The 24,351-nt window shown below is 52.5% G+C and overlaps 1 protein-coding gene across 1 annotated transcript in view; it reads left to right on the top strand.

The window, feature by feature from the left end:
- MUC6 (mucin 6, oligomeric mucus/gel-forming) overlaps positions 1 to 24,351 on the top strand; it is a 77,141-nt gene that overhangs the window by 31,700 nt on the left and 21,090 nt on the right. Inside the window, exons 12-31 of the mRNA XM_074231620.1 lie at positions 386 to 524; positions 2,843 to 2,947; positions 3,664 to 3,736; positions 4,469 to 4,606; positions 5,275 to 5,436; positions 6,007 to 6,101; positions 8,203 to 8,335; positions 8,526 to 8,775; positions 10,864 to 10,916; positions 11,517 to 11,626; positions 12,176 to 12,327; positions 13,272 to 13,413; positions 13,610 to 13,720; positions 14,131 to 14,316; positions 14,794 to 15,033; positions 16,645 to 16,801; positions 17,975 to 18,121; positions 18,678 to 18,740; positions 19,647 to 19,685; positions 20,817 to 21,053. Coding sequence (XP_074087721.1) covers positions 386 to 524; positions 2,843 to 2,947; positions 3,664 to 3,736; positions 4,469 to 4,606; positions 5,275 to 5,436; positions 6,007 to 6,101; positions 8,203 to 8,335; positions 8,526 to 8,775; positions 10,864 to 10,916; positions 11,517 to 11,626; positions 12,176 to 12,327; positions 13,272 to 13,413; positions 13,610 to 13,720; positions 14,131 to 14,316; positions 14,794 to 15,033; positions 16,645 to 16,801; positions 17,975 to 18,121; positions 18,678 to 18,740; positions 19,647 to 19,685; positions 20,817 to 21,053 — 2,732 coding nt within the window. The remainder of the gene's footprint in view (positions 1 to 385; positions 525 to 2,842; positions 2,948 to 3,663; positions 3,737 to 4,468; positions 4,607 to 5,274; positions 5,437 to 6,006; positions 6,102 to 8,202; positions 8,336 to 8,525; positions 8,776 to 10,863; positions 10,917 to 11,516; positions 11,627 to 12,175; positions 12,328 to 13,271; positions 13,414 to 13,609; positions 13,721 to 14,130; positions 14,317 to 14,793; positions 15,034 to 16,644; positions 16,802 to 17,974; positions 18,122 to 18,677; positions 18,741 to 19,646; positions 19,686 to 20,816; positions 21,054 to 24,351) is intronic.

Here is a 24,351-nt window from a genome sequence, read left to right as displayed (position 1 = left end):
TGTCTGTATTGTTCCAAAGAGGTTCTAGATCAGATCTGGGTTGGACCCATGTAGCCCCAGGAGTCCAGGAACCACTCAGACAATCCCACACCCCCCAACAATACTCTTGGCTCTGCAGACAGAACCACCCAGGCACCAGGAATAACCAAGGACTCTCAGTCTTGGGAGGAGACAAGTGACCCCAAATGTCCTCATTCCTGGGGTGATCTGGCTCAGGACCAGTCTAGAAAGTCAGGAAAGGGGAGCCCTGCTTCCCTCCACATACATGCATGCCTCAGCATCTCAGCATCCTCAGATCATCCAGGGCCCTAAGAGCCCAGCCTGGATGGGGGGGGCAGTTGCTCTAGGACAGCAGCCCCCCTCACCAGAGCTGTGGGCTTGACAGTGAGTGCACCTTGGGGAAGTGGATTTGCATGGAGCTGCCTTCTCCAGGCCAATGCTCCCTGGAAGGGGGGTCCTTCGTCACCACTTTTGACTCCCAGCCGTACCGCTTCCACGGAACCTGCACCTACATCCTGGTCAAGGTAGGCCTGGGGCCCCCTCTGCCAAGGAGCCCTCAACCCCTTCACCAACCACCCCACATATGGGACCAGTGGTGGGGTGACCTTGAAGGATGTCTGCTGCTCCAGAGAATCCCACTCTAGAGTGGGCAGAAAAGATACTGGGCAAGGTGAGGAGGTTAGAGAAGTTAGCCTGGGTGCCCAACCTACCCCCCCACCCCCAGTCACGCCCCATCCAACTTCTGCTGGGAGCAGCCCTGCTCCCTTTGCAATTCTCCAGTTCATTTATACTCTCGTGTCAGGGGTACGGAGTGGGGGGGAAGGGCCAGATGAATTTGGCTTTCTTCTTAGAAATCACATGCTAATGGTGGTGCTTCAGGCAGTGAGGGGGGAGGGGGAGAAGGGGTCCTTTTCTGAGTAGCCTTGAGAAATCCCATCATATGGAGAGTTGAGGTGGTTCCCTTGGATCTGCTTTCAAAAAAGAGGTTTCATTCAGCCCTCTGCTCTCAGTTAGTCTGAAGCAGTCTGGAGGGCCACCCAGCAAGATACTGAGAGCCCTGGCCCTGGATTCCTGGCTTGGTGCCTGGGTCCATGGTTTGACTCTTCTGAGCCTCAGTTTCCTTCTTTGTGAACTAAAGGAGTCGGATTACATGCCTTCTGAGGTTCCTCCTAGTTTAAAATCTTCTCTCCTAGGAAACTGCTCGTATCATGAAGGAGTGGCCTCAAACAGGGGCCATCATAGGCTATGAGATCTGCTAGATCAATCACACATGTTCCTGCTGGGTCTGGACAGGTCCTCACCTCCTAGGGGTCTGAGAAAATGGAGGCCAGGCACCACAAGCTCCCTCCTCTCCCCACTCCTTTCTTCTTCTTCTTCCCTTCCCCCTCCTCCTCTTCCTCCTCTTCCTCCTTCTCCTCCTCCTCCCCCTCTTCATCCTTCCCTTGTCCTCCTCCTCTTCCTCTTCCTTCTTCCCTTTTCCCTCCTTTTCCTCCTCTCTTCCTCTTTTTCCTCCTCTTCCTTTCCCTCTTCTCCTCCTCCCCTTCCTTTTCCTCCTCCTTCTCCTTCCCATTCTCCTCCCCTTCCTTCCCCCTTCCTGATTTCATTTCTTCCCCAATACCTTCTGCCATCATCCTCCCCTTCACCCAGTCTCACATGAAGATATGGCCTCATGGCCAAGGCCAAAGCCACCCCCACACAAGTGATTTCATTCCTTCCCATCTCCTTCTGCTGATCACCTGTCCTGGCATCCCCTCTCTCTCACTAACCCTTCATCTTTCTCTGTCTGCTAACAATGTGTGTTTCTTGAAATCATCCCCAGTCTTTAAAGAAAAAAAAACCCCACTGTGGGAATCTCCCTTATTCCTCATTCTGGCCGCCTCCAAATAGCCACTCAATTGTCAAATCTTCTTGTTTTCCTCTCTCTGATCCCTTCCTCATCTGCCCCCTTCGCTCCCCTGACACTGTCCCCACTGCCCTGAGGCAGACCCTTGCCACCTCATACTTGAGTTATTGCAGTCACTGCTGGGGGGGGGGGGTCTTCTTGCCTCAGTCTCTCCCCTCTCCAGTTCATCCTCCATTCAGCCACCGAAGTGACTAGCACAGGATTGACCAAGTCGCCCAATCACCTCTAGTGACTCCCTTTTACTCCCAGGATCAAACGTAAGAGGCTCTGTTTGAACTCTAAAGCCCTTCAGAAACTGCTCCTCCTCCCTTTCTGGGATCCCATCATGTTAGTTGACATGCTTACCCTGCACAGTGCCCCATCCCCCACCTCTATGGCTATGCCCTCATTGCCCCCGCTGCTTCTTCATTGGCATCTCTTAGAATTCAGTTTCACCTCCTGTGAGTCCATTTTTTTGTTCCCCTAATTGCTCACATCCTCCCTCCTCCAATGGCCTCGTATTCCTCTTCTAGACAAAATTATGGAGAAACTGAGTCTCCTTCCCAGCCTTCCTACTACACTGGAAGCTCCCTGAGGGCAGGGCTTGTTGAATTCTGGAGCTTAACTGGCACCTTATATAGAGTAGGCATATGAACACATATTGTTTGAACAATGGATCAGTTTCCAGCAGCTGCAAAATCCCACTGGTCCAACGGGATCACTCCCCCTCCTCACCCCCCCCAAATCTGAGGAAGATTGTGTCAAGGCTGACATAGGAGGTCACTGTGCCCCAGAATGGGCTGAACTTCTCTGCAAGGGGACCAGACCAAAGTATTGATCCTTGGATGGTGAAGCTTCAGGCATTCCCCTCCCCACTGCTCAGGGGCATGTGGATTGGAAGGAGATGCACAGGACCAGACCCTGGTTTCCTTTTCATCCCAATGTCTCTCCCTCCCCTAGAGCCCAATGCTGCCCAACAATGGCACACTCATGGCTGTGTATGACAAATCCGGTTACTCCCACTCAGAAACTTCACTTGTGGCTATTATCTACTCATCTGCCAAGGTAAGCCTGGGGCATAGGACCAGAGCTGGCATTGCTGGACAGTGTTTGGAGATCTCTATCAGGAAAAGGGCAGGGATAAGAGCCAAAGCCTGATTGTGAAGCAGGGCTTGGGGTGGGAATGGAGGTGCCTCCAACAAAGTGCCCCCCCAGATCTCCCAAGGGAAATGTGGTTGGTGCCAGGGCATGGCAACCAACAGAGAAAACAATTGTTTCTGCCCAAGACCTTCCTAGCCTAGGAATTGCCCCCCCACACACTTAGGACCAAGGAAGGGTGGTTAGTGTGTGACAGCAAGGGAGTATGTGTGTGAGTCTATGTGTGTGTGTGTGTGTGTGTGTGTGTGTGTGAGTGTGTGTGTGTGTGTGAGAGAGAGAGATAGAGAGAGAGAGAGAGAGAGAGAGACAAAGAGACAGACAGAGATAGAGGCAGAGAGACAGACAGATAAAGATAGATAAGAGAGATAGAGAACAAGCAAGAGATACAGAGTTAGAGACAAAGACAGAGAATGAGTGTCGAAGGGAGAAGAGAAATGGACAGAGAGAAAAGTTCCAAAGGGGTAAGAAAAGAAAAGAAAATGCCCTCCTATGGCCCAAAGGGACACAAACCCCCAGTGCTATCCAAGTTTCTGGGCGGTTGAGGCAGACATTCCCAACTTCCCCGTCCCTGGGCCCAGCCAGCTCCTCTCAATCCATTCTCCCATCCGGCCCTCCCTCTCCAGGACAAAATTATGATTTCTCAAGATGAGCTTCTCACAGACGATGGGGACATCAAATGGCTACCATACCAAACAGGTGACCGTGACACCCTGTTGGGGTGACACCCCCCCCATCCCACAGGCAAGGTCAAGCCTATGCTAAGCAATTCTGGGTCAATGGTCCCCTTCCCATCACAGGCACTTTCACAGCCCTCTTGGGTCATTGAGTGTCTGCCAGTGGGTTCTTAGCCTTCATTATCAAAGAAGACCAAAACAACATCACTCCGTTAGAGACAAATGGCAGTGTGTCCGGCTGGGGCCAATGCTCTACCACAGTGGGGCACAAATAGTCTGTGGGAACCCTGGGGTGGGCTGCGAGCTGCTTCCGTTCCACTTTCTCCTGGAACGCAGCCCCCTCTCTGCTGAGGGCAGGCCTAGTCTCTGCTAGGAAAGGCAGGACTGGGAAGGCCCAGACAAGCCCATGGTCAAACAGGGAGAATGACTCTCTCTGCTCTGGGCCCACTGCACATCCTCAAGCTTTTCTTTCTGGCCCCTAGTTGGGGGGAGGGAGGAGAGAGAGAGAAGGACCCACAGGGCCCTGGGAATGAGGCTGGACCCTCAGAAGCAGCAGGGAGGGGCAACCTCATGACCAGTCAGAGGCTCCTGAAGTTCAAGGCAGCTACTACCAGGGCCACATGTGGTGGAAGAATCCCAATAGCCTCCTGCATGGAAGCCCCAGATTCCCAAGCAGCCAGGCCAACTGATGAGGGGGGACGCCAGGTGGGTGGGCAGGAGGCCCGGGCCTGAGCCTGAGTTGGTCGCCTTGTAGGTGACATCACAATCTTCAGGCAGAGCTCCACCCACCTCCAGATGTCTACCACTTTTGGGTTGGAGCTGGTGGTGCAGTTGCGGCCCGTGTTCCAAGTTTATGTGAAGGTTGGCCTCCAGTTTAAAGGCAAAACTCAGGGTGAGTGTGTGAAGGTGTCACTGGGTTCAAACAAGAGGTCAGCAGAACTTCCAAGACCCCCTGGTTGGTTTTCTGGGTCCATTGCCTCAGTTTATCCAGATGCCCAAGGTCACCCAGCTAGTGAGCATTAGAGGCAGGGTCAGAAGCAGGGCTTTTCCACTTCCAGGCCTGGAGTCAGAACCCCTGAGGGGCAAAAGGAGACTTTGAAGTCAAGAGAAGAATAGGCTGCTTGCCACATAAGGTAGTGAGCTTCCCGTTTCTGAAAGGTTCAAAAATCCTACTCAGAGTAGTTAAACCAGGTCACCCAGAGCTGGACCGGGCTGCGCAGAGTCCAGAGAAGCCAGGAAGACCCAGCTGGACCCCAGGCCTGCACCCAGTCAGTCACTACAAAACATGGAGGCATGGTTGGCCTCAAAAGGAGGAGGATCCTGATGTGAAAGGGGTTCGAAACTGCTGAATGAGGACATTGAGGGGATGATTAGCGGAGAAAAGGGAAGCCTGGGACTGGAGGAGATTGCTGTGAAAGCTGCCTTCAAGGGCACCTGATGGACAGGTAGTGAGCTCCCTGTCAAGGTAGAGGTCAAACCTGTTGGGGGGGGGGGGGCAGGAATGGAGATAAGTGTGCAGCAGTTAGGCATACCAGCCTCTGAGCTGCTCCTTCTCTCTAGGACTCTGTGGAAACTACAATGGGGACACAACTGATGACTTCCTGACCAGCATGAATATCATCGAAGGCACAGCCTCCCTCTTTGTGGACTCCTGGAGGCTGGGGAACTGCCCGAGTGCCCTGGAACGGGAGACGGACCCTTGCTCCATGAGCCAGATCAACAGTGAGTGCCCCAGGGGGCCTCCCCCCTGGCCCAGGGCAGCCTTGGAGCCCCCACAGCCTCAAAAACCTCCAGATAGGTCAGGGTGAGGGCACCAAGAGCAGGGGCTGGGGCCAGGAGAGGAAGTCATCTGCTGGGCCCACCTCGCTCCTTCCTCCCTTCTCAGTCTGTCACTGAGCAAGATTTCAGCTGGAGGTCTCAGACCACCAGCATCGGCCCCCTTCACCTCTGGGCCCATCCCCAGGCCAGCTCTGGCACCCACCACCAGCTTCCCCATAGGAAACCTAGTGGTCAGCTATTAGGTTGGGTACTGGCCCCATTTGGATGGGTACTCCCTGTTGGTCCCTCAAGCCTGAAACCTCACCCACACCTGCAGCACCCTTGGGCACCTTCCTCCCCATCCCCACCCACACCTGCAGCACCCTTGGGCACCTTCCTCCCCATCCCCACCCACACCTGCAGCACCCTTGGGCACCTTCCTCCCCTGCCCTCCAGAGCACAGAGGGGGTGGGGACCATCTTACCTCATTCATCATGCCTGACCTGGGCTCTCCCTGTGTTTACTCTGACTCAGAGGTGTGCGCGGAGACCCACTGCTCTGTCCTGGTGGAGAAAGGAACAGTGTTTGAGGCCTGTCATGCAGTGGTCAACCCGACCCCCTTCTACAAGGTAATGGCCCCCTCTCTGCTCACACGCACATACATGTGAAGATGCACATACATTATCCATCATACATGCATGCACATCCCGTATGGCACTTGGCAGCTCACCCCTCCTCTCCCACCCTTGGGCCTGAGAGGCAGGTAGAAGCTGTTCTCCCCAATTTCTGGATGAGAACACTGAGGCAGATCAAAGCCTCAGTCCAGACCTCCACCCTCCACCCCACCCCTGCTGCTGCACCAGCCCCTCCAAGGGCCTCAGCCCTTACCACCCCCTCATGCTGAGAGCAAGCATCAGGGGCTCCTGCTGGGCCATGCATGCTGAGAGCAAGCATCAGGGGCTCCTGCTGGGCCATGCATGCTGAGAGCAAGCATCAGGGGCTCCTGCTGGGCCATGCATGCTGAGAGCAAGCATCAGGGGCTCCTGCTGGGCCATGCATGCTGAGAGCAAGCATCAGGGGCTCCTGCTGGGCCATGCATGCTGAGAGCAAGCATCAGGGGCTCCTGCTGGGCCATGCATGCTGAGAGCAAGCATCAGGGGCTCCTGCTGGGCCATGCATGCTGAGAGCAAGCATCAGGGGCTCCTGCTGGGCCATGCATGCTGAGAGCAAGCATCAGGGGCTCCTGCTGGGCCATGCATGCTGAGAGCAAGCATCAGGGGCTCCTGCTGGGCCATGCATGCTGAGAGCAAGCATCAGGGGCTCCTGCTGGGCCATGCATGCTGAGAGCAAGCATCAGGGGCTCCTGCTGGGCCATGCATGCTGAGAGCAAGCATCAGGGGCTCCTGCTGGGCCATGCATGCTGAGAGCAAGCATCAGGGGCTCCTGCTGGGCCATGCATGCTGAGAGCAAGCATCAGGGGCTCCTGCTGGGCCATGCATGCCACCAAAAAGATTTCTTTTGATCATCGCAACAACCCTTTAAAGGAGGCAGTCTTATTATTCCACTTTGCAGATGAAAAAACTGAGGCAGACACCAGTGAAGTGACTTTCTCAGGGTCACTTGCTGTTGCTGTGTCAGAGGCTAGACTTGAACCCAGGTCTTCCTCAGCTCTCTAGACCCTCAGTGGCCCCCCCAGGTGGCCCGGGCTGCCCTGAGGATCACCGGGCTCACAGTGCACCCCCAGGCTGCTCCACAGGGCCCAACAGCAAGGCGGGCTCCTGACCCCAGCCATGGCCAAGCCATGTGGAGAGCTGGGCACCCAGGGAGTGCCCATGCAGCGGGGGCGGCCAAGAAGGCCAAGGCCAGGTGGGCGAGGCAGAGCCAGGGCATGTGCAGCTGCCCACAAGGCTTCAGAATGCTGGCCAGCACCAGCAGGATAGCCCGGGAAGGGGGGAGTGACAACAAGGGGAGAGACAGGCACGCTTGTGCATGCGCACACATGCATCTATATGAGGAGGGCGTTTCATTTACTCTGTGTGTTTGGACTCAGCCAATACGGGGGATGTTTTGCTGGTGCCGTAGTGCATAGAGCTAGGACTGGAGTCAGGAGACCTAAGTTCAAATCTAGCCTCAGACACTTCCTAGCTGTGTGACCCTGGTCAAGTCACTGAATTCCTTTTGCCTCGGTTCCTCATCTGTTAAATGAGTTAGAAGAGGAAAAGGCAAGCCACGCCTTTATCTTTGCCCAGAAAACCCCAAATGGGGTCATGAAGAGTCAGACACGACTGAACAATATGTCGCATTTGTTTCAGGGGGTGCATTTTTCTTTTCTTCTCTTTCCCATGGGGAGGGGAGGGGACTAAGTGCTTGTTCATTGGGGGGGGGGGGCGGGAATTTAAAAAGAGCCAAGACAAAGGCAAGAAAAGTGAGGAATAAGATGAGAAAGTCCAAGCGCCATCACCCTGAGATCGGGCTGGCGTGGCACGGCCATATCGGTGTGTCCAACTGGCAGGAGGCAGAGAGTCCAGGTCGCTCCTCTTGGAGGCAGGTCTACACTGTCCCAGAAAGTGCCGGGAGTTGGGCAGTGGTCCCTGCTGGCTGAGTTTCCCCAGGGTCCCTATGGAATCTGCTTCCTTCTGTGGCCAAGAACACTGCCTTAACATTGACCCTTCCACAGGCTCTGCCTCACCCTGCACCCTGACCATAACTCCACTGTCCATTTGCTTCTAGAGATGCATCTACCAGGCTTGCAACTATGAGGAGACCTTCCCCTACATCTGCTCAGCCTTGGGCTCCTATGCCCGCATGTGTGCCTCCATGGGGCTCATCTTGACCAACTGGAGAAATGCTGTGGAAAACTGCAGTATGTGTCCCCAGGAACCCCCCTCATCCTCGGGGAGGGGCAGGGCCCATCCTCAGCATCCCTGGCCAGGCTGGGAGACCCAGAGAAAAGCCAAGCCACCTCCAGAACAAGACCTACCAGCCTCCCCCTGGTAGCCCCAGTCTTGGGAATGGACACACAGTATTAATTCCCTCCTGGCCTGTGTTCACAGCTATCTCCTGCACTGGAAACCAGACCTTCAGCTATGATAGCCAGGCCTGTAACCGGACCTGCCTGTCCCTTACTGACCACACCTTCGAATGCCACCCCAGTGACATCCCAGTGGATGGTTGTAACTGCCCAGAAGGCACCTACCTGGACCACAGAAGTGAATGTGTCCGCCAGTCCCAATGCCCCTGTTTCCTGGAAGACAGGAAGTTTATTCTGGCTGATCAGTCCACCACCATCAGTGGGATTCCCTGGTAAGCTCCACAGATTGTCAGAGGCTTGTCCTCTAAGCATCTGACACCCAAGGGAGATGGGTTACTCCCCATTTTACAGAAACTGAGGCACAAGGTCAATAAGTCATTTGTCTACAATCCCATCATTAAGCCACACAAAACACAAGGGGACAGCCAGGTCTCCTGCTTGCTTGGCTAGCCAGTCAAGCTAGATCCAGGCGGTGGGAAGGCTGCCTCTCAGATGGTCTTTCAGAGGTTGGCCAGAATGGAAAGCTACCGTCCTCAAGGACAGAGGCGAGGGAGAATCAAATCTGTGTCCAGAGTGGGGTTGTAATAAAGGATCCAGCCAAGAGAAAGGAAGCAGGCGGCTAATGGGCCCAGGAAAAGCTCACCTGAGGGAGCACTTTGTGAGCTGAGCCTTGGAGAATGCTGGGGAGAGGCAGAAGCAAGGTTCAGAGGGGGTGGCACTGGAGTCAGACTCCAAAAGGCTTCAAATGACCCCTGAAGAATTAGGGAGCCCCTGGGGCATGGGTGGACCTGTGTCAGCATGGAGAGAAGACCTTCACACACACACACACATACATGCACACTCACAGAAATATCTATCTACAAAGTCCTTCAGAGCATGCACACACATTCTCTTTCATACTGGCACACACAAATCCACAGACACACTCTTTCACACACACACACACATACACACACACACACACACACACACACACACACACACACACACACTCTCCTACACACAGAAGTTCTCCATGATTTCTACACCCTCTTCGGTCCACAATGCTCTTTCCTCTACCTTCATTTGGCCCTAGGCCCCTCAACTCACATGGGTCCAGGAAACCTCTTCCATGTCTTCTCTGCTGCCCAGTCCCCACTGCTGGTATGTCTCCTCTCTCTCCAGGACAGCAAGGAGCTATCTGTCTCTGAGCAGGGACTGAGTCTTGTTAACCCCACAACCAACCCAGACCACATGCTAGTCAAGGCCCCCAGCTGCTGTGTGCTAGGTGGCAAGGTCCTGGTCTCTGGAACTGACCACAGAGATGAGGCTCAGGAAGCTGGACCGGAGATCTACAGAGATGAAAATGGGCTGGGGGCAGTGGCAGGGGGTGTGGGGGTGGCAGCCAGCAAAGCACCAGAGTTGGAATCGAGAAGACCTGAATCCCAATCCTGCTTCAGACCCTTGCTGCCTTGGTGGCCCTGGGCAAGTCATTTCCCACTGTCTGCCTTATTTCTTCATCTGTAGAATGGGGCCAATATTAGCTCCTCCCTCCCAGGAATGTTCTGAGGCTCAGATGAGAGAATATTTGTAAAAGGCAACATAGCCCAGTACCTGGCAAATAGGAACCACTGGAGAAATGCTGCTGCCCTTCTTTCCCCATCCATAAGAGGTTTTGCAAACCTTAAAGTCTTCAAAAGTGCTAGCTATAATGGGGAAGGAACAGCAGGCAGCAGACACAAGAGAGAGTGGCCTCTGGAGCCCTCCATTCCCTGCCATCGCCTCCTCTGAGCATCAGGAAAGGGAGGTGTGTGGTGATGGGAAGACTGCACATCTCAGAGTACATGGACAGGACAGGCTAGCAGGGAGCACCATGGATGGGAGTCATGGCAGGCTCTGCATCTTCAGTTCGACAGGACCTTAAACTGACTTATTTCCCTTCTCTGGGCTTGCTCAATGGTCTTGAACCTGGGGTCAGGGGGTTCTACAGTCTTTTGGGCCCCTCCCACCACAGACTCCAAAGCCCAGCATTGTGCCAGCCCTAGACTCTCTCTCTCTCTCTCTCTCTCTCTCTCTCTCTCTCTGTCTCTCTCTCTCTCTCTCTCTCTCTCTCTCTCTCTCTCTCTCTCTCTCTCTCTCTCTCTCTCTCTCTCTCTCTCTCTCTCTCTCTCTCTCTCACTGGGGTAGAGGAACAGGGCTGAAGTCAAGGATCTTGGATTTTAATTCTGCTTCTGACAGAAGGAGAGCCAGGACACTGAGCAAGTCAATTCCCCTTGAGGGGGCCTCAGTGAGGTGGGGATCGAAAGGTCTGCCTGGTGGGCCTCCCTGAGACTGCTTGAGGAGAGGGGACCCTGCTCACCCTGCCCTCTTTTCTGTTGCAGCTACTGCGTTAATGGGAAGCTCAGCTGTACTGGCAAACCTCCAGATCCCTCAGGTATGGGAAGGGACTTCAGGGGTGCATGCCCCCACATAGCAACCTATGGTAGAGGGCAGTGCCTAAGGAAACTCACCAGCTCTTCCTTCACCCCTCTTCCCTCTTCTCCCCTCTCTTTCCTTCCCCCCTCTCCCTTCTCCTCTCTTTTCTCTTCCCCTCCTCTCTCTGCTCGTTCCACTTCCCCTTTTCCTTCTATCCTCCCTCAAATCCTTCCTTCTCCTCTTCCTCTCCCCCTTCTCCTCCCCTTCTTCTCTTTCTCCTCCCCTTTTCCCTCCCCATCCTTCCTTTCCCCCTTCTATTTTCCTTCTTCTCCCTTCTTTCACCCCTCCTATTTCTTCTTCCTTCTCCCTTTTTCCCTTCCACTCTCTCTTCCTCCCCCTCCCTGATATCCTTCCCTCTACCCCCTCTTTCATCCTCCTCCTTCCCCTCTTCCTCCCCATTTCCTTCTTCCTCTCCTCTGCTCACTCTCTTCTTTCTCTTTCTCCCCCTCCTCCTTCATTTCCTTCCTTCTCCCCTTCCTTCTCCTCCCCTCCTCCCCTTCTCCTTTCCCATACCTTCCTTCATCCCTCCATCTTCCTCCTCCTCTTTCTCTCTCACCAGAGTCCTGTAAGGCCCCCAAGAAATACTTGTCCTGCTCTCAGTCTTCAGACAACAAATACGGTGCTGCCTGTGCCCCCACCTGCCAGATGCTGGCCACTGGGATTGAGTGTGTGAGTCCTCTGAAGGGAGGAGTCAGAAGCAGGGAAGCCCCGCCTCTTGGGGAGCAACCTCCACCAGCTGGGGGGGGGGAGGGATCGGGCCTGAGGAAACAGGCCCCAAAGCAAAGCTGCACCCATGCCCCTGCTAAGACCCCCTCATTTGAGGACGGGGCTGCTAGCAGCCCTGGGCCTGGGGCAAAGCTAGAGAATTGGGGGGCCTGGAGCTCTGGGGGGGGGAACAGAAGCCAGGTCAGAACAATGGCCATTTCCTGGGGGAGGTGGCCTGCCCAGGAACCAGTAGTGATTTCACCCTAGAAGGGTCCTTGAAACCCAGTGAGACCACTCATCTCATTTTACTGAGGCGGGAAACAGGGACCCAGAAAAGGAGTACCCTAGTTACAAAGGCAATAAAGACTAGGGCTGAGATTCAAACTGGGGTCTTTCTCCCCACTCCAATTTCCTCTGCTGCCTGGTTTGGATGGGTATGTGGTCTGGTGCCCACCCTTACTTTTCATGGCTCCTCTCTTTGCCCTCACCCCTCCCTGGATCCTTCCTCTCCAGGTGCCCACCAAATGTGAGTCTGGCTGTGTTTGTGCTGGGGGACTCTATGAAAACTTGGATGGGGAGTGTGTGCCACCAGAAGACTGCCCCTGTGAGTTTGGGGGCATTTCTTACAACAGAGGAGCCCAGATCCAAACTGAGTGCAAGACATGGTAAGGAGGCCCCAACCCATACTTCCTGTCTGTGTCTGTTGTCTGTGAAAGATGTAGGCATCCCAGAGGTTACACAAGCCCAACAGGAGTACCAGGACAGCCAGAAACATCCCCACCATGGGTTGTATGAAGTGGGGGGGTGGCCTGCCAGGGGAGGCCTGCATCCCTACTGAGCAGGCAAGTTGGGGAAGGACTATCTGGAGCTGCACAGTGTCTGGAGGCTGGAGCCTGGAAGAGGTCTCCAGACGGGGTACTTCATCATCTTGGCAGAATCAGGAGCCACGTTAAACTGGCTGTCAGCACACAGGAGAGCTGCCCCAAGCTGACCTGGGATGAGGACGGGGTAGGGGGGGAACTGCCAGAGATAGTCAGCAAAAGAGACAGAGGACTTCTCAGCCTGAAAATTTCCCTCTGGCGTGGACTCGGGATCATTGTGGTCAGAGCCAAAAGAGAACTTTAGAGCACATTTAGTCCATGCTCCTTATTTTACAGATAAGGAAACTGAGGCCTAGAGAGGGAATGGGATTCTCCCAAGTGGCCTCACCAAGCATTGGACCCCAGGTCCTCTGATCCCAAGCCCACTACTTGTTTCACTGTGCCAATGGCCTCTGGCTAGATGGGCCATCCCCCAATCCAAGGGAGATGGCTGCAGACTGCCTCAGCCCCTCTCAGCCCCAGGACCAAGTGAATTGACTCCTGAATGACTGTGACCAAGATCTAGCCTCAAGTAGGGGAGACCCAGGCTGAAGGGGTTCTCGTTCCAGCTCTTTCCCAGATCTGTGGCTTTGGGCAGCCACAAAGGGCCCACAAGGCCTCCTCTGACCTTCCTTCCTAGGACTAGAGATACTGTCCCTGAGGGGGTTGGCTTCCCAGGCCTTGAGGAAACTACTTGAAGTCAGGAACAGGGTACCCCACTGACCACTCTCTCCTGCCCCCCCATCCAGCACCTGCACTCGGGGAAAATGGCAATGCTCCAAGGAAGACAAGTGTTCTTCCACCTGTTCCCTCTATGGCGAGGGCCACCTGACCACCTTCGATGGGCAGCGTTTTGTGTTTGATGGCAACTGTGAATATGTCCTGACCACGGTGAGACAGCCCCAGGGGAGCATCCCATCCACCTAGGGACTAGGGTCATCCCTATCCCTGTGAATGTCTGGGCATCCCTGCAGGAGGCTGGTATCACTGTGGCTCTCATACACTACCAACTGCTGGTATCCTTGAGGGCAGGAGGGGAGCCTTCCCAAGGCCTCCACCATGGTAACAAACTTTTCTTCTCCCTCAGGATGGTTGTAGCACCAACAATTCTAATTCCATTTTCAAGATTGTGACCGAGAATGTTCTCTGTGGAAAGTTAGGGGTCACCTGCTCTCGAGCCATCAAACTCTTTCTTGGGGTAAGAAGCTGGACTTGGGCCTGATGGGGTGGGGAGGGGCCTCAGATCACTGGGCTGGTACTCCCCCTCTCTCTGTCTCTGTCTCTCTGTGTCTGTCTGTCTGTGTCTCTGTCTGTGTCTGTCTCTCTCCTTCCTCCCTCTTGTACAATCACTGAGGGGTCCTTCAGCAACTGCATCCTGTCAAGATCCCTGTGGCTCTCACTTGTGGTCCCCTAGGACTGTAGACTGGCCAAGACTCATAGAAGTCACCTGGGCCAGGGGTTGGGGGAGGGGGGAGAGGAGATCTCCCTCCCTGGGCTTCTAGGTTCTCTGAGACCCAAAGAGGGGCTGGAGGAGGCTCCTTCACTGAAGGTGGAGCCATCTGGAGACCAGGCTGCATGGGCCCCCAGTCCAGAGTCATCCCTTCACAGGAAATGTCCCTGGTGCTGGAGGACGGCAAGTATGCCATCAGCGGGAAGAAACCCCAGGTAATTATCCAGACGAAAAAGAGCGCTCTGCACTTGGTGGTGGACATTGTCATCCCCCAGAAGTTCAACCTGATTCTCATCTGGAACAAACGCATGAGCATCTTCATCAAGGTCTTCCGGTACTCGCAGGTGAGGCCTGCTGGGGGTGCCCACTCTTGCCCAACGCCTACTTCGCAGCCCCCTGGGCATATCTGAGCCAGAACTCTGGCGGCAGTGCTGCCTCCAACACCCGCCCTCCCACCCCAAGTCTCATGGGGTCGGTTCCCAGCCCCCCTGTCCCCCACCTCTGGGGCCTTTCCATGGGACTCCATAATGGGGAGGAGGGGAGAGGGGAGGGGAGAACTCCCTTCTACATTCTCTGCCACTCTCTGTTCATATGGCCTGTCCTGGGACACCCCCATCTAGAAATTCATTGAGGCTCAGAGCACTGCTTTCAGATTCGACCCTCCCACTTCTCTTCGTAGGATAGGGAGGAAGGAATCTCCAAAATGAGTCATGAGCTCCCTCCGGGCCCACCTCCCACTCAGATTTAAGAGAAGAGGAGGGCTGGGGTGGGGCGCCAGGGCAGAGTGGGTGAGGGGCCCAGGCCTGCCTCTCCTCCTCCAGGATCCCCTGTGTGGCTTGTGTGGGAATTATAACGGCAACGTGAAGGACGACTTTGAGACCCGTAGCAAGTACGTGGCCTCCAACGAGTTGGAGTTTGTGAACTCCTGGAAGGAGAACCCCCTGTGCGGCGACATCAGCTTCGTGGTGGACCCTTGTCTCCAGAACCCATACCGGAAGGCCTGGGCTGAGAAGAAGTGTGCCATCATCAACAGCAACATCTTCTCTGCCTGTCATAGCAAGGTGGGCACTGGCCTGGGGGGGGGGATGGGTGTGTGAGTGTGAGTGTGTGAGTATGAATGTGAGCATGTGAGTATGAATGTATGTGTGTGAGTGTGTAGGGGGGTGTTGGGTGTGTGAGTGTGAGGTGAGTGTGTGAGTGGGGGAATGCATGAGTATATGTGGGGGGAGAAGGGGGTATGGGGAATGGGGAGTGGGGGAGTGTGTGAGTGAAGGGAATGGGGCATGTGGATGTGGATGTATGTGGGGATGGAGAGAAGTGGGGGTGTGCATGGGGACTGAGGAGACGAGTACACATTTGTTGCATGTGCCTGCTTCTCTGCACACATACCATTGGTGTCTATCATGTGCATGTGTGTGTATGCATGTGTGCATGGTGAATCTGCACATGAAATGTGTGCCATGACTCTGGGCTGCTGTCCACACACACATGTATGTTCTCTGGGGCATCACTTCTCTGTGCCCCTTTGATATGTGTGGGAGTTGTGTGCATAGGCATGTGTACGTATGTATTTGCATATTGTGCCTGTGAGGCCTTGTGCAATCATGTGGAGGCCTGAATGTCCGTGTGTAGGCGGAGGCATGCATGGACTAACATGCCTGTGTGTGTGTGTGTGTGTGTGTGTGTGTGTGTGTGTGTGTGTGTGTGCTTGATCCTGGGGTGGTCCTCACAGCTGCCCCATATTACAACCCCTAGAGGTGCCCCCCACATACACATCCTGGGAATCTCCAAGGTAAGCACATGGAGGAGGGCGTAGCATCCCTCAGCCTACTTAGGGACCTCGTAGGGAGGGACCTTTGCTAGCTTTCCCCAAAGCTCAACCCCCCCAACCCTCTCCCCTCTCAGGAAGATCTGGGCCCTCCTCCCTCTATCTCTGAACTCTAACAGGTGACAGGAGGCCTTTGTGGATGGGAAGGGGAGAAGGGCTCGGAAAGGGATGCTGATGAGACGCAGTCCCAGGCAACCTGAGGGGCCTTGGGCACTGCCCTCAGACCAATTCCAAAAGAAGCCTTCGAGTCCAGGCTACCCTGGAGCCAGTGGAGTTCAGACAGGTTGTGCTTGGGCCCCCTGATCCAGAGGGGTTCTATAAGCATGAAGACCCAGAAAAACCAGGCTGGGAAACGGGTTTGAGGAAGGGGAGGGGCAGGGACAAACTCCCCCTTGAAATGGGGGGGGCTTCTTCCCCAACATCCCCCACCTTAGGCAGACCCCACAATGTACCCTGGAATAAAGCACCACATGCTCCAGATTGGCTCTTGGTCTAAGCACCAACCTTAGCCAGGGAGGGCCAGAGTCACCCATAGTAGCCAAGTCTAGACAGAAGCGTCCCAGCAATAGGTCAGGCCTGTCTGTGGCAGAGGTGATGACTCAGGCTCAGCTCCATCCCAGTGTGCTGTCAGCTCCCAGCAGCCTCTAGGAGCCCCCAAAGAGCAGCTACCCTCCCCTCAGGACTCCCTGGGCCCCTGAGTTTGCTGGGTGAGCCACGGGCACAGCCAGAGCTGAGGACTGAGCCTGCCTGAGCCTCAGGTTGGGCACTTGGGTCTGATCTCAGCCCATGAGCAACTGGGCAAGGCCAACCACTGAGGCAGGTGCCCCTTCCCCTCTGCCCCTAGGTCTATCGGATGCCCTACTACGATGCCTGCGTGCGTGACACCTGCGGGTGTGACTCAGGAGGGGACTGCGAGTGCATGTGTGATGCCGTGGCAGCCTACGCTAAGGCATGCCTAGACGTGGGTGTCTGTATCGACTGGAGGGCTCCGGACTTCTGCCGTAAGGGACCCACCATCTGTCTTGGCTCCTCTGATCCTCTTCTCTTTGCTGTCCCTTTACAAGGAGACAGCTTATGTTGAGTGGGAGAGGGCTCTGAGCCAGTCAAAATTGGGGAGGAGGGGCATTTCATTTTCGGTTCCAATTTTCTCAATCCCAACTATTGAGGAAAAACCCACCATGACAATACTTACAGTCAAGCGAAAGAAGTTGTCTGAAGAGCGCATCTTGCCTGGCTCTGGCTGGCTACATTGTAGCATCCAAGGTGAAGTTGGTCCGATACATTGTTGTCCTGGTTCTGCTCCGTCCCATGCATCCGTTCATACAAGGCTTTGCAGGGTCCTCGGTTCTTCCTCTTCACTGTTCCTTATTCTATCACCTTCACATACTGCAGCTTGTTCAGTCGTGACCCATTGGCTGATCCCCCTCCCCCATTTCCAAAACCCTGATCCCACAGAGTAGATAGTTTTGTATATATGGATCCTTTCTCCCTTTCTTTGATCTCTTTGAGGTATAGATCTATCACCAGGTCAAAGAGGAGACCCAATTTACATGATTCCAAAAGACTTTCTGGAATGGGTGGATCCCCCAACTCCACCAAGATAATGTACCTGTGTCCCCATTGACCCTCTAGTATTTGTTCTCTTTGCTTCCCTTTTTTGTCAGTTTTGCCAATCTGTTAGGTGTGAGGCGGTAGCCCAGGCAAGATTTGAACTGAGGTCCTCCTGACTCCCCAGCCAGTGAGATAACCACCTAGCTGCCCCAAACCCCAGCCACCTCTTCTACTTTCTAGCTCAGCTCAGGAAGGGAGAGAGTTAAGCCACATTCTTCACTCCCCTCCCCACCTGCTTCAGGGTTTGGTTCCCCCCTCCTAGCTCTTCCAAAGGTTAATCCTGGCTTAAATTCCCATCTCTGCTTCTTGGTCCCTGTGTGCCTTTGGGCAAGCCCCTTGCCCTCTGGGCTTCCTCAGTTTCTTCATCTGTCTCTCTGCCTCTTAGGCCAGCCCTGTGCCAATCTGCTGGTGTGAGCTCAGCTGAGGACTCCTCTGTGGCTAGGGGATGCTTGGGTGTGTTTTGGACAGCAGCTCTACCAGGCTTTGTCCTGGCCTCTGCCAGCGAGAATCCAAGCACATGGCCAGACTTCTGGCCTCTGAGGGGAGGTGACTTTGTATTTCAGCTCTCTATTGTGACTTCTTCAACACCCACAAACTCATCAATGGAGATGGCAGCTACCAGTACGTGAGGCAAGTCAATTGTACCTGGCATTACCAGCCCTGCGTTTGCCCATTCCAGCCCCAGAGGAACAAATACATCAACCTTGAAGGTGACAGCCTGACCACAGAGAGATGGGCACAGTTCCCTGGGTTGGAAGGGAAGGGGAAAGAAAAGGATGCTGGATCACATCTCAGGGGCTGGCATATGTGGGTTCTGCAATGGCACAGCCACGAGGAGGCACTGGCTTTCCCCAGACTCATAAGCTGTCCCTATTAGGGGAAAGGGGGTTCTAAGGATAGAAAGGCTGTTCTGACTGAGGAAGGTCCCACATAGAACCCATGGGTGTTCAAGCATCTCTCAATACCAGCTCTGTCCTGGGAGTCTTGAGATGAGGCCTTGCCCTGAGAGTCACCCCAGGGGCAGCACTGAGAGTGGGTGCAAGTAGAAGTAGGAGGAGGGGAGCCCTGCCACCTTCAATGGTTGCCCCTGAGCATCTTTTGCTCTCTCCCTGCATCAATGTGGATAGGCTAGGGTCCACGCTGCAGTGCCCAGAGATGGGGGCAGGTCCATGTTCTCCACCCCACCCCATCTCCAGCAGGCCTTAAGAAGTTTCAGAGTATACCCCCATACCTCCCTCTCACTCTTGGCCCCTGATTCTCCCATAGGCTGCTATAACTGCACACCAGACCAATACTTTGACCATGTAGAGGGCCGGTGTGTACCTTGTGGTAAGTAGTTTACCCACTAACCCTCTGGGGCAAAGGCCTCATCTTTGGTGCCTCCTTTGACCCTGGCCTATCCCTCAAGGTAGGCCACTTTGAACCCCAACCTAGCCTTGAACTTCTGGGGCATAGTGGAGAGCTCAGCCTCACCATTGAAAGGGCTGAGGGGGCATGATCGGCTCTTCTACCCTCAAAAAAGCAAGAGCAGACAGACCCGGATTTGGGGGCAAAGGTCTCTACAAAGAAGAGGCTGGCAAGCAGGTCACCAGGCTCAAGCCTCCTATGGCCCTCTCCTGTGAGCCTTCAGCAAGGCCCTCTGGGTCTTTTGGAGAGGCTAACCACAGACAGAGGCCCTGGGAACAGATGGACGCAGGTAGCCCTTCTGTTGGCAGCAGAAGCAGGCAGACAAAGTATGCCTCCAAAGATGGGGGGAGGGCTCAAGAACCCCCCAAATCAATCATCTGCTTTACCTCTGCATCTCTGCCCAGGCCCTTTGGACATTTCCACCTCTGGACTGGAAATTTCAGCTCTTGCCAGAGACCCTTCCTTGACCTTTAGCCTTAAAGCTGCCTCCCCCAGGAAGTCGATGCCCACTCCTTCCCTGCCTCCTTCTTCAGACATCCTAGAGCCCTTTGCTGGGCATTGACTTCCTCACCATTGTGCCCACATTTCTCCAGTCTCCCCCATGACCTGTAATGGTGTCTTCCCCTTTCATTAGGAGTCTCAGGGAAGGAAAGAGAGGATCAAAGAGGGGCAAGTTCTCAAGGGCCCTTTCCCCAAGCTCCCCCTGCTCTCATGATGGTGGATCCTGGAGAAGAGGCCTAGACCAGCCTCCCTCAGGGACTGGAGGGAGAACTCTAGCTTGGGCCTCCTGTCCTGTAACCCCCCTTCCATCTTCTGTTTATATTTCAGCTCAAACGCCTCTCTCAACTCCATCAACAACCCCAACAGGTAATTATAGCACCACTAGATGCCAAGGTGACTCCCAGGTCTGGCCTCTCCTCCTTGCTACCAGCCTGGAGCACAGCAAAGTTACTCTTGAGACAAACATGACCTGAGGGACTAGACTGGGGCCCGGGAGGGGGGCAGTCTGACATAGGGAAAAACCCCAATGGCCTAGAAGGGCCCCATCTGCCCCTGATTGCAGCCAGAACATCATCACAACACTGAGCTCTCTAAAAAGGGGAGAGGATATGGAAAACTCCCAGGCTTGGAGGCAGATAGCCAAGGCTACCCCTGCATGATTGGTCCAGGTCTGGTAGGGAGACCAAGCAAGAGGGAAGTCAGAGAGAAGAGAAAGTTTGGGGAAGAGATACTGCTGGAGAGGTGAGCCAGGTAGGCAGGTAGGTAGAGTCAAAGCCAGAGTCAGAGCTAGCTGCCTAGGGAGAGAATGAAGAGAGGAAGATGGAAAGGCTGAGGACACCTGTGCGGTCAGGAAGGAGTCAAAGGAGGACAGGGTAGAAAAGCAAAAAGCCAAGTAGGGGGTCAGGGATGCAGAAGCCAAGAAAGAAGCTGGGCAGGTCACTAGTCTCTGTGATCCTGAGATCTAGATATAGAAAGCACTGGGAGAATGAGGATGGAGGCCATCCAATTTCATAGTTAGGATGCCATAGGGGTCGGTCTGTGGGACTGAGAGCAGGGTGGTAGTGTTAGTGAGGCACGCTGCAAGACCATGAGGACAGACCTGCCTCTGAATAACCAAAAGGATGTATGAGACCTTGGGTACATCTCTTATTCCTCTGAAGCTCTGTCTTCATCTGAAAAATGGGGATAAAACCTCTTGTACTCACTGAGCTGCTGAGATGTCCAAGAGGTTGAGAAATGGGAGCTCCTGTCATCCTCACCTTTGCCCTCTGTGCCCAGGGTCCCTTGATTAGAGAGATGTCCTCTCCAGCAATCAATCAGCCCCACCCCCATCAGTTTCTGTTCCCTCAGGAATTCCCAGAAGCTCACCCAACAAGCAGGCCCAGGAAACACAAAGAGGATTCCAATACCCAAATGAATACTTTTTTCTCAGAGCTAAGTGGTGGGTGGCTGGGGCTCCAGTAGGACACAAGTAACATTTGGATTGTTTCCCATCAGAGCCACTCTCCAAAACCACCCCCCAGACTCCCAGGGGAACAGAAACCACCACTGTGTTCACCACCAAGCCTCTGTCAAGCTCTCATGAGACAACTGGCGCATCATCAGGACTGACCAAGCCAATAGGGACCATCAGCTCCTCCTCCAGACCACCCTTTCCAACAAGTCAAAGTAGTCTCCAGCCCCCTGGAAAGAACACCTCAGCAGTCCCCACCAGCACACAGCCCAGGCTCACAGGTGGTAAACAACATTCTGCCCTGGCACCCCAGGCACCCCAAATCAACACTCAGCCTTTGAGTCTTGTCACCTTCACTGCCCAGGGCCATGGGGAGAAAGAAAGATGAGCAATCCAAAGGAGCTGGTAGCCCCCCTCTGCAGACCAGACAGCACTGTGCCTCATGACATTTGCTGGAATGGGAGTCCTATAGCCTCTTCTTGGGGTGGACCCAAGATTCTTGCACCTACCTCCTCCATGATCTGACCACTATTTTGGGCCCTGGCTCTGGACTTTCTTCTCTGGGTTACTGTTGCTTCCAGTACAAAATAAGAGGGTTGAGCCCCAAGATGTCTGCTTCTAGACAGAGCTGCCGGGGGGTGGGGGCTGCTGCTCAGTATCTAGGCTTCACAGAGGGCAACTGTATGGGACTGTGGGCAGAGTACTAGACTGAGAAACTCAAGAATATCCAGTGTTAAAATCCCTCCTCTGACAGTAACTAGCTGTGTGGACAGAGATGAGGTTGTTCATCTTACTGAGCCTCAGTTACCTCAACTGTAAAATAAGTATACATTTTACACTCTGGGGTGCTGTGAGGAGGGTAGTTTGAACACATTGAGTTGCTCTGAAAACACATGAACTGTTTTATTCTCTCTCTTATTTCTTATTGCATCAGTATCGAGAACTCCTGGTGGGAAAACTCCATCCACCCAATCAGCCCAGCATCTGCTCTGTCAGTGAGAAAGCTGGCTGGGCATTGAGAGAAAGATCTTAATAGCAGGTCTCTACCCAGTGAGAAAATGCATTCATAGCATTTTGTAAACCATGAGGCTCTAGATAATACTAACTAGTATTGGACTTAATCACTCCCAGGTGAGCTTCCATCATTATTTTTTTTTGAGATCTGTTCTCTCTGCCCCTGACACACACACACACACACACACACCCCTGAGGATAGCCAACTAGGAAGAATTCACTAGGGAGGTACAGATTGTTCTTTGGTAGTTTCTAGGTATCTTACCAGTCAGACATTCACTCACAGTCCTGTTAGTCCAGCAACCTAGAACCTTCTCACAGAATCTGGGAAGATCATGGCCAGAAGGACCTAAAAAACCCCCAGATCAAGCCCATCCCTAGACAAGAATTCCCTCCACAATAAAAGATCTAGACAAGGATCTCCAGAGGAAAGGAAGCTCCTTCCCTTTCAAGGTAGCCCTCCTCATTTCTGGACAACTCGCACAGTGAGGCCATTTTATCCTGGCACTGAGCCCAAAATTTCCTCTTTTCAACCTCTCCCCATTGTTCTTGATTCTAGGCTTGAACCTTTTTAACAGAGTCTGTTTAAATCCTCTCCCCCAGGAGAACCCTTCAATTACTAGATGAAAACAGTCATGACTCATTGCTGCTATTGACTGTTTCTAGGATTTGTTCTTTGTCCTGTCCATTATTTAGGATTCCAATTAATTTTTAATCCTTATTTCAGTAACCTTTTGCTGAATAGAATTTTAACCGTGTTGTGGTCTGTAAAACATGCAATGCATATTTATGCATTTGTGAGGTTTTGTTGATAGTCAATTTTTGTGAAGGTGCTATACAGAGTTGAGAAATAAGCATATTTCTTTATATCCCTATACAATCATCTTCTCTTATGTTTAATTTCTCTAAAATTCGATTCAAGTCTTACATTTTTTTCTTTGCTTATGTTTTGGACAGATTTATCTAGGCCTGGAAGTGGTAAATTAAAGTCTCTGATAGTTTTACTGTCTATATTATGGCATTTGGTGCCTATATGTTTTGTGTTGCTATTAATTAAGTGACCATGGCACATTTTTAGCAGAATAGTTTTATCTTTTAAGTCTAATTTTTGATGTTGTTTGTTGCTTTGACCAAAATCATGAATTTTAGCTGTTCTTGCCTTTTTTTGGTTTTGCTACAGCTGAAGCAAAATAGATTTTGCTAAAATCTCTTATTTTTATGTCTGTGTGAATCATTCTGTTTCAAGTGTATTTCTTATAAACAATATACTGTTGGATTTTAACTTCTAATCCAGTCTACTATCTTCTTCCATTTTATGGGTTAGTTCATTCCATTCATAATCAGTTATGTTTGTTCATTGTATATTTCCCATGATTTATTCTCTTATACTTTTCTTCTCTTTTATCCTGCCCAATCTTTTTAAAGGAAAGGAAAGTAGTGAGAGAGCAGCACTAGTGCACAAGGTTTAATATAATCTGCTTCTGCCCCCTCTTCTCTTTCCTTCACCTACAAATTTTCTTTCCCAAAATCCCCCTCCTTAGCTAGAATCTGCTTTTCTTCAGACTGTCTTCCTTTTAATCTAATCTTTCTCTTACTCCCCCCTGCCCCTTTTCACCATTCCCATTTGTTTAATTTATTATGACCGCTCAACTCATATTTGCCTTTCGATGTTTCTGTTGTTGCCAGTGTTTCCGTTGCAAAGTTTCCATTCAGTTCGGGTCTTCTCATCAGAAATGCTTGAAGTCCTCTCTTTCAGAAAGAACCATTTCCACCCCCTACAAAGTTAAGCTCATGATTTCTAAGTAAGTTTTTCTTGCTTTTCTGGGATATAGTTTTCCAAACTCTCCGCCTCTTCATGATGGCAGCCACTACCATCCCATGGGATCCTGATCACAGCACCTTTGTACTTGAATTATTTCTTCCTGGATGCTTGCAGTATTTTCTTTTTGGCCTTAAAGTTCTGTATTTGAGGCAATAATATTCACAGGACTTTCATTTGCAAGATTCTGTTAGATGGCCGTTAAAAGTGAAGTTCTTTCCATTTCTACTTTGCTTAAGATGATCTAGACAGTTTTCTTTCATCATTTCTTAAAATAAAACGCCTCAACGTTTCTTTTTGGTCCTAGCTTTCAAGTAGCCCAGTTATTCTCTTTGACCTAGCTTTCCCTCTATTAGGTTTTTCACTAATTTGGCCTAGGTTTGATGTTTCTTATTGCTCCATGGAGACTTTCGTTTCTATTCGGTCAATTCCAGTTTTCAGGGAATTTTGTTATTGAGTAAAGTTTTGTCCTTGTTACAAAATGTTTCCAAATCTTCTAACACCCTCGATTTCTTTCCTTTTTTCCCTCTAGCACTTTCATTTGACTCGTAAAATAATTTTTAGGCCTTAAAAAAAAAACCTTTTCGCTTTATCTCTTTTAGGAATTCTGGTAGCTCTTGTGCCCAGCTATGTTTTTCTTAGAGACTTTGCTTGAAAATGTTTTGGAATCATTCCCTCCTTCTGAGTTTGTGCTTGGCATCTCTGTCATCCTAACTCTTTATGGTGGAATTATTTTTTATTTGTTT

The sequence above is a fragment of the Macrotis lagotis genome, chromosome 3 (genome assembly GCF_037893015.1).
Source record: "Macrotis lagotis isolate mMagLag1 chromosome 3, bilby.v1.9.chrom.fasta, whole genome shotgun sequence".
Classification (NCBI taxonomy): Eukaryota; Metazoa; Chordata; class Mammalia; order Peramelemorphia; family Peramelidae; genus Macrotis; species Macrotis lagotis.
This window is presented reverse-complemented; position numbering and strand designations above follow the sequence as displayed.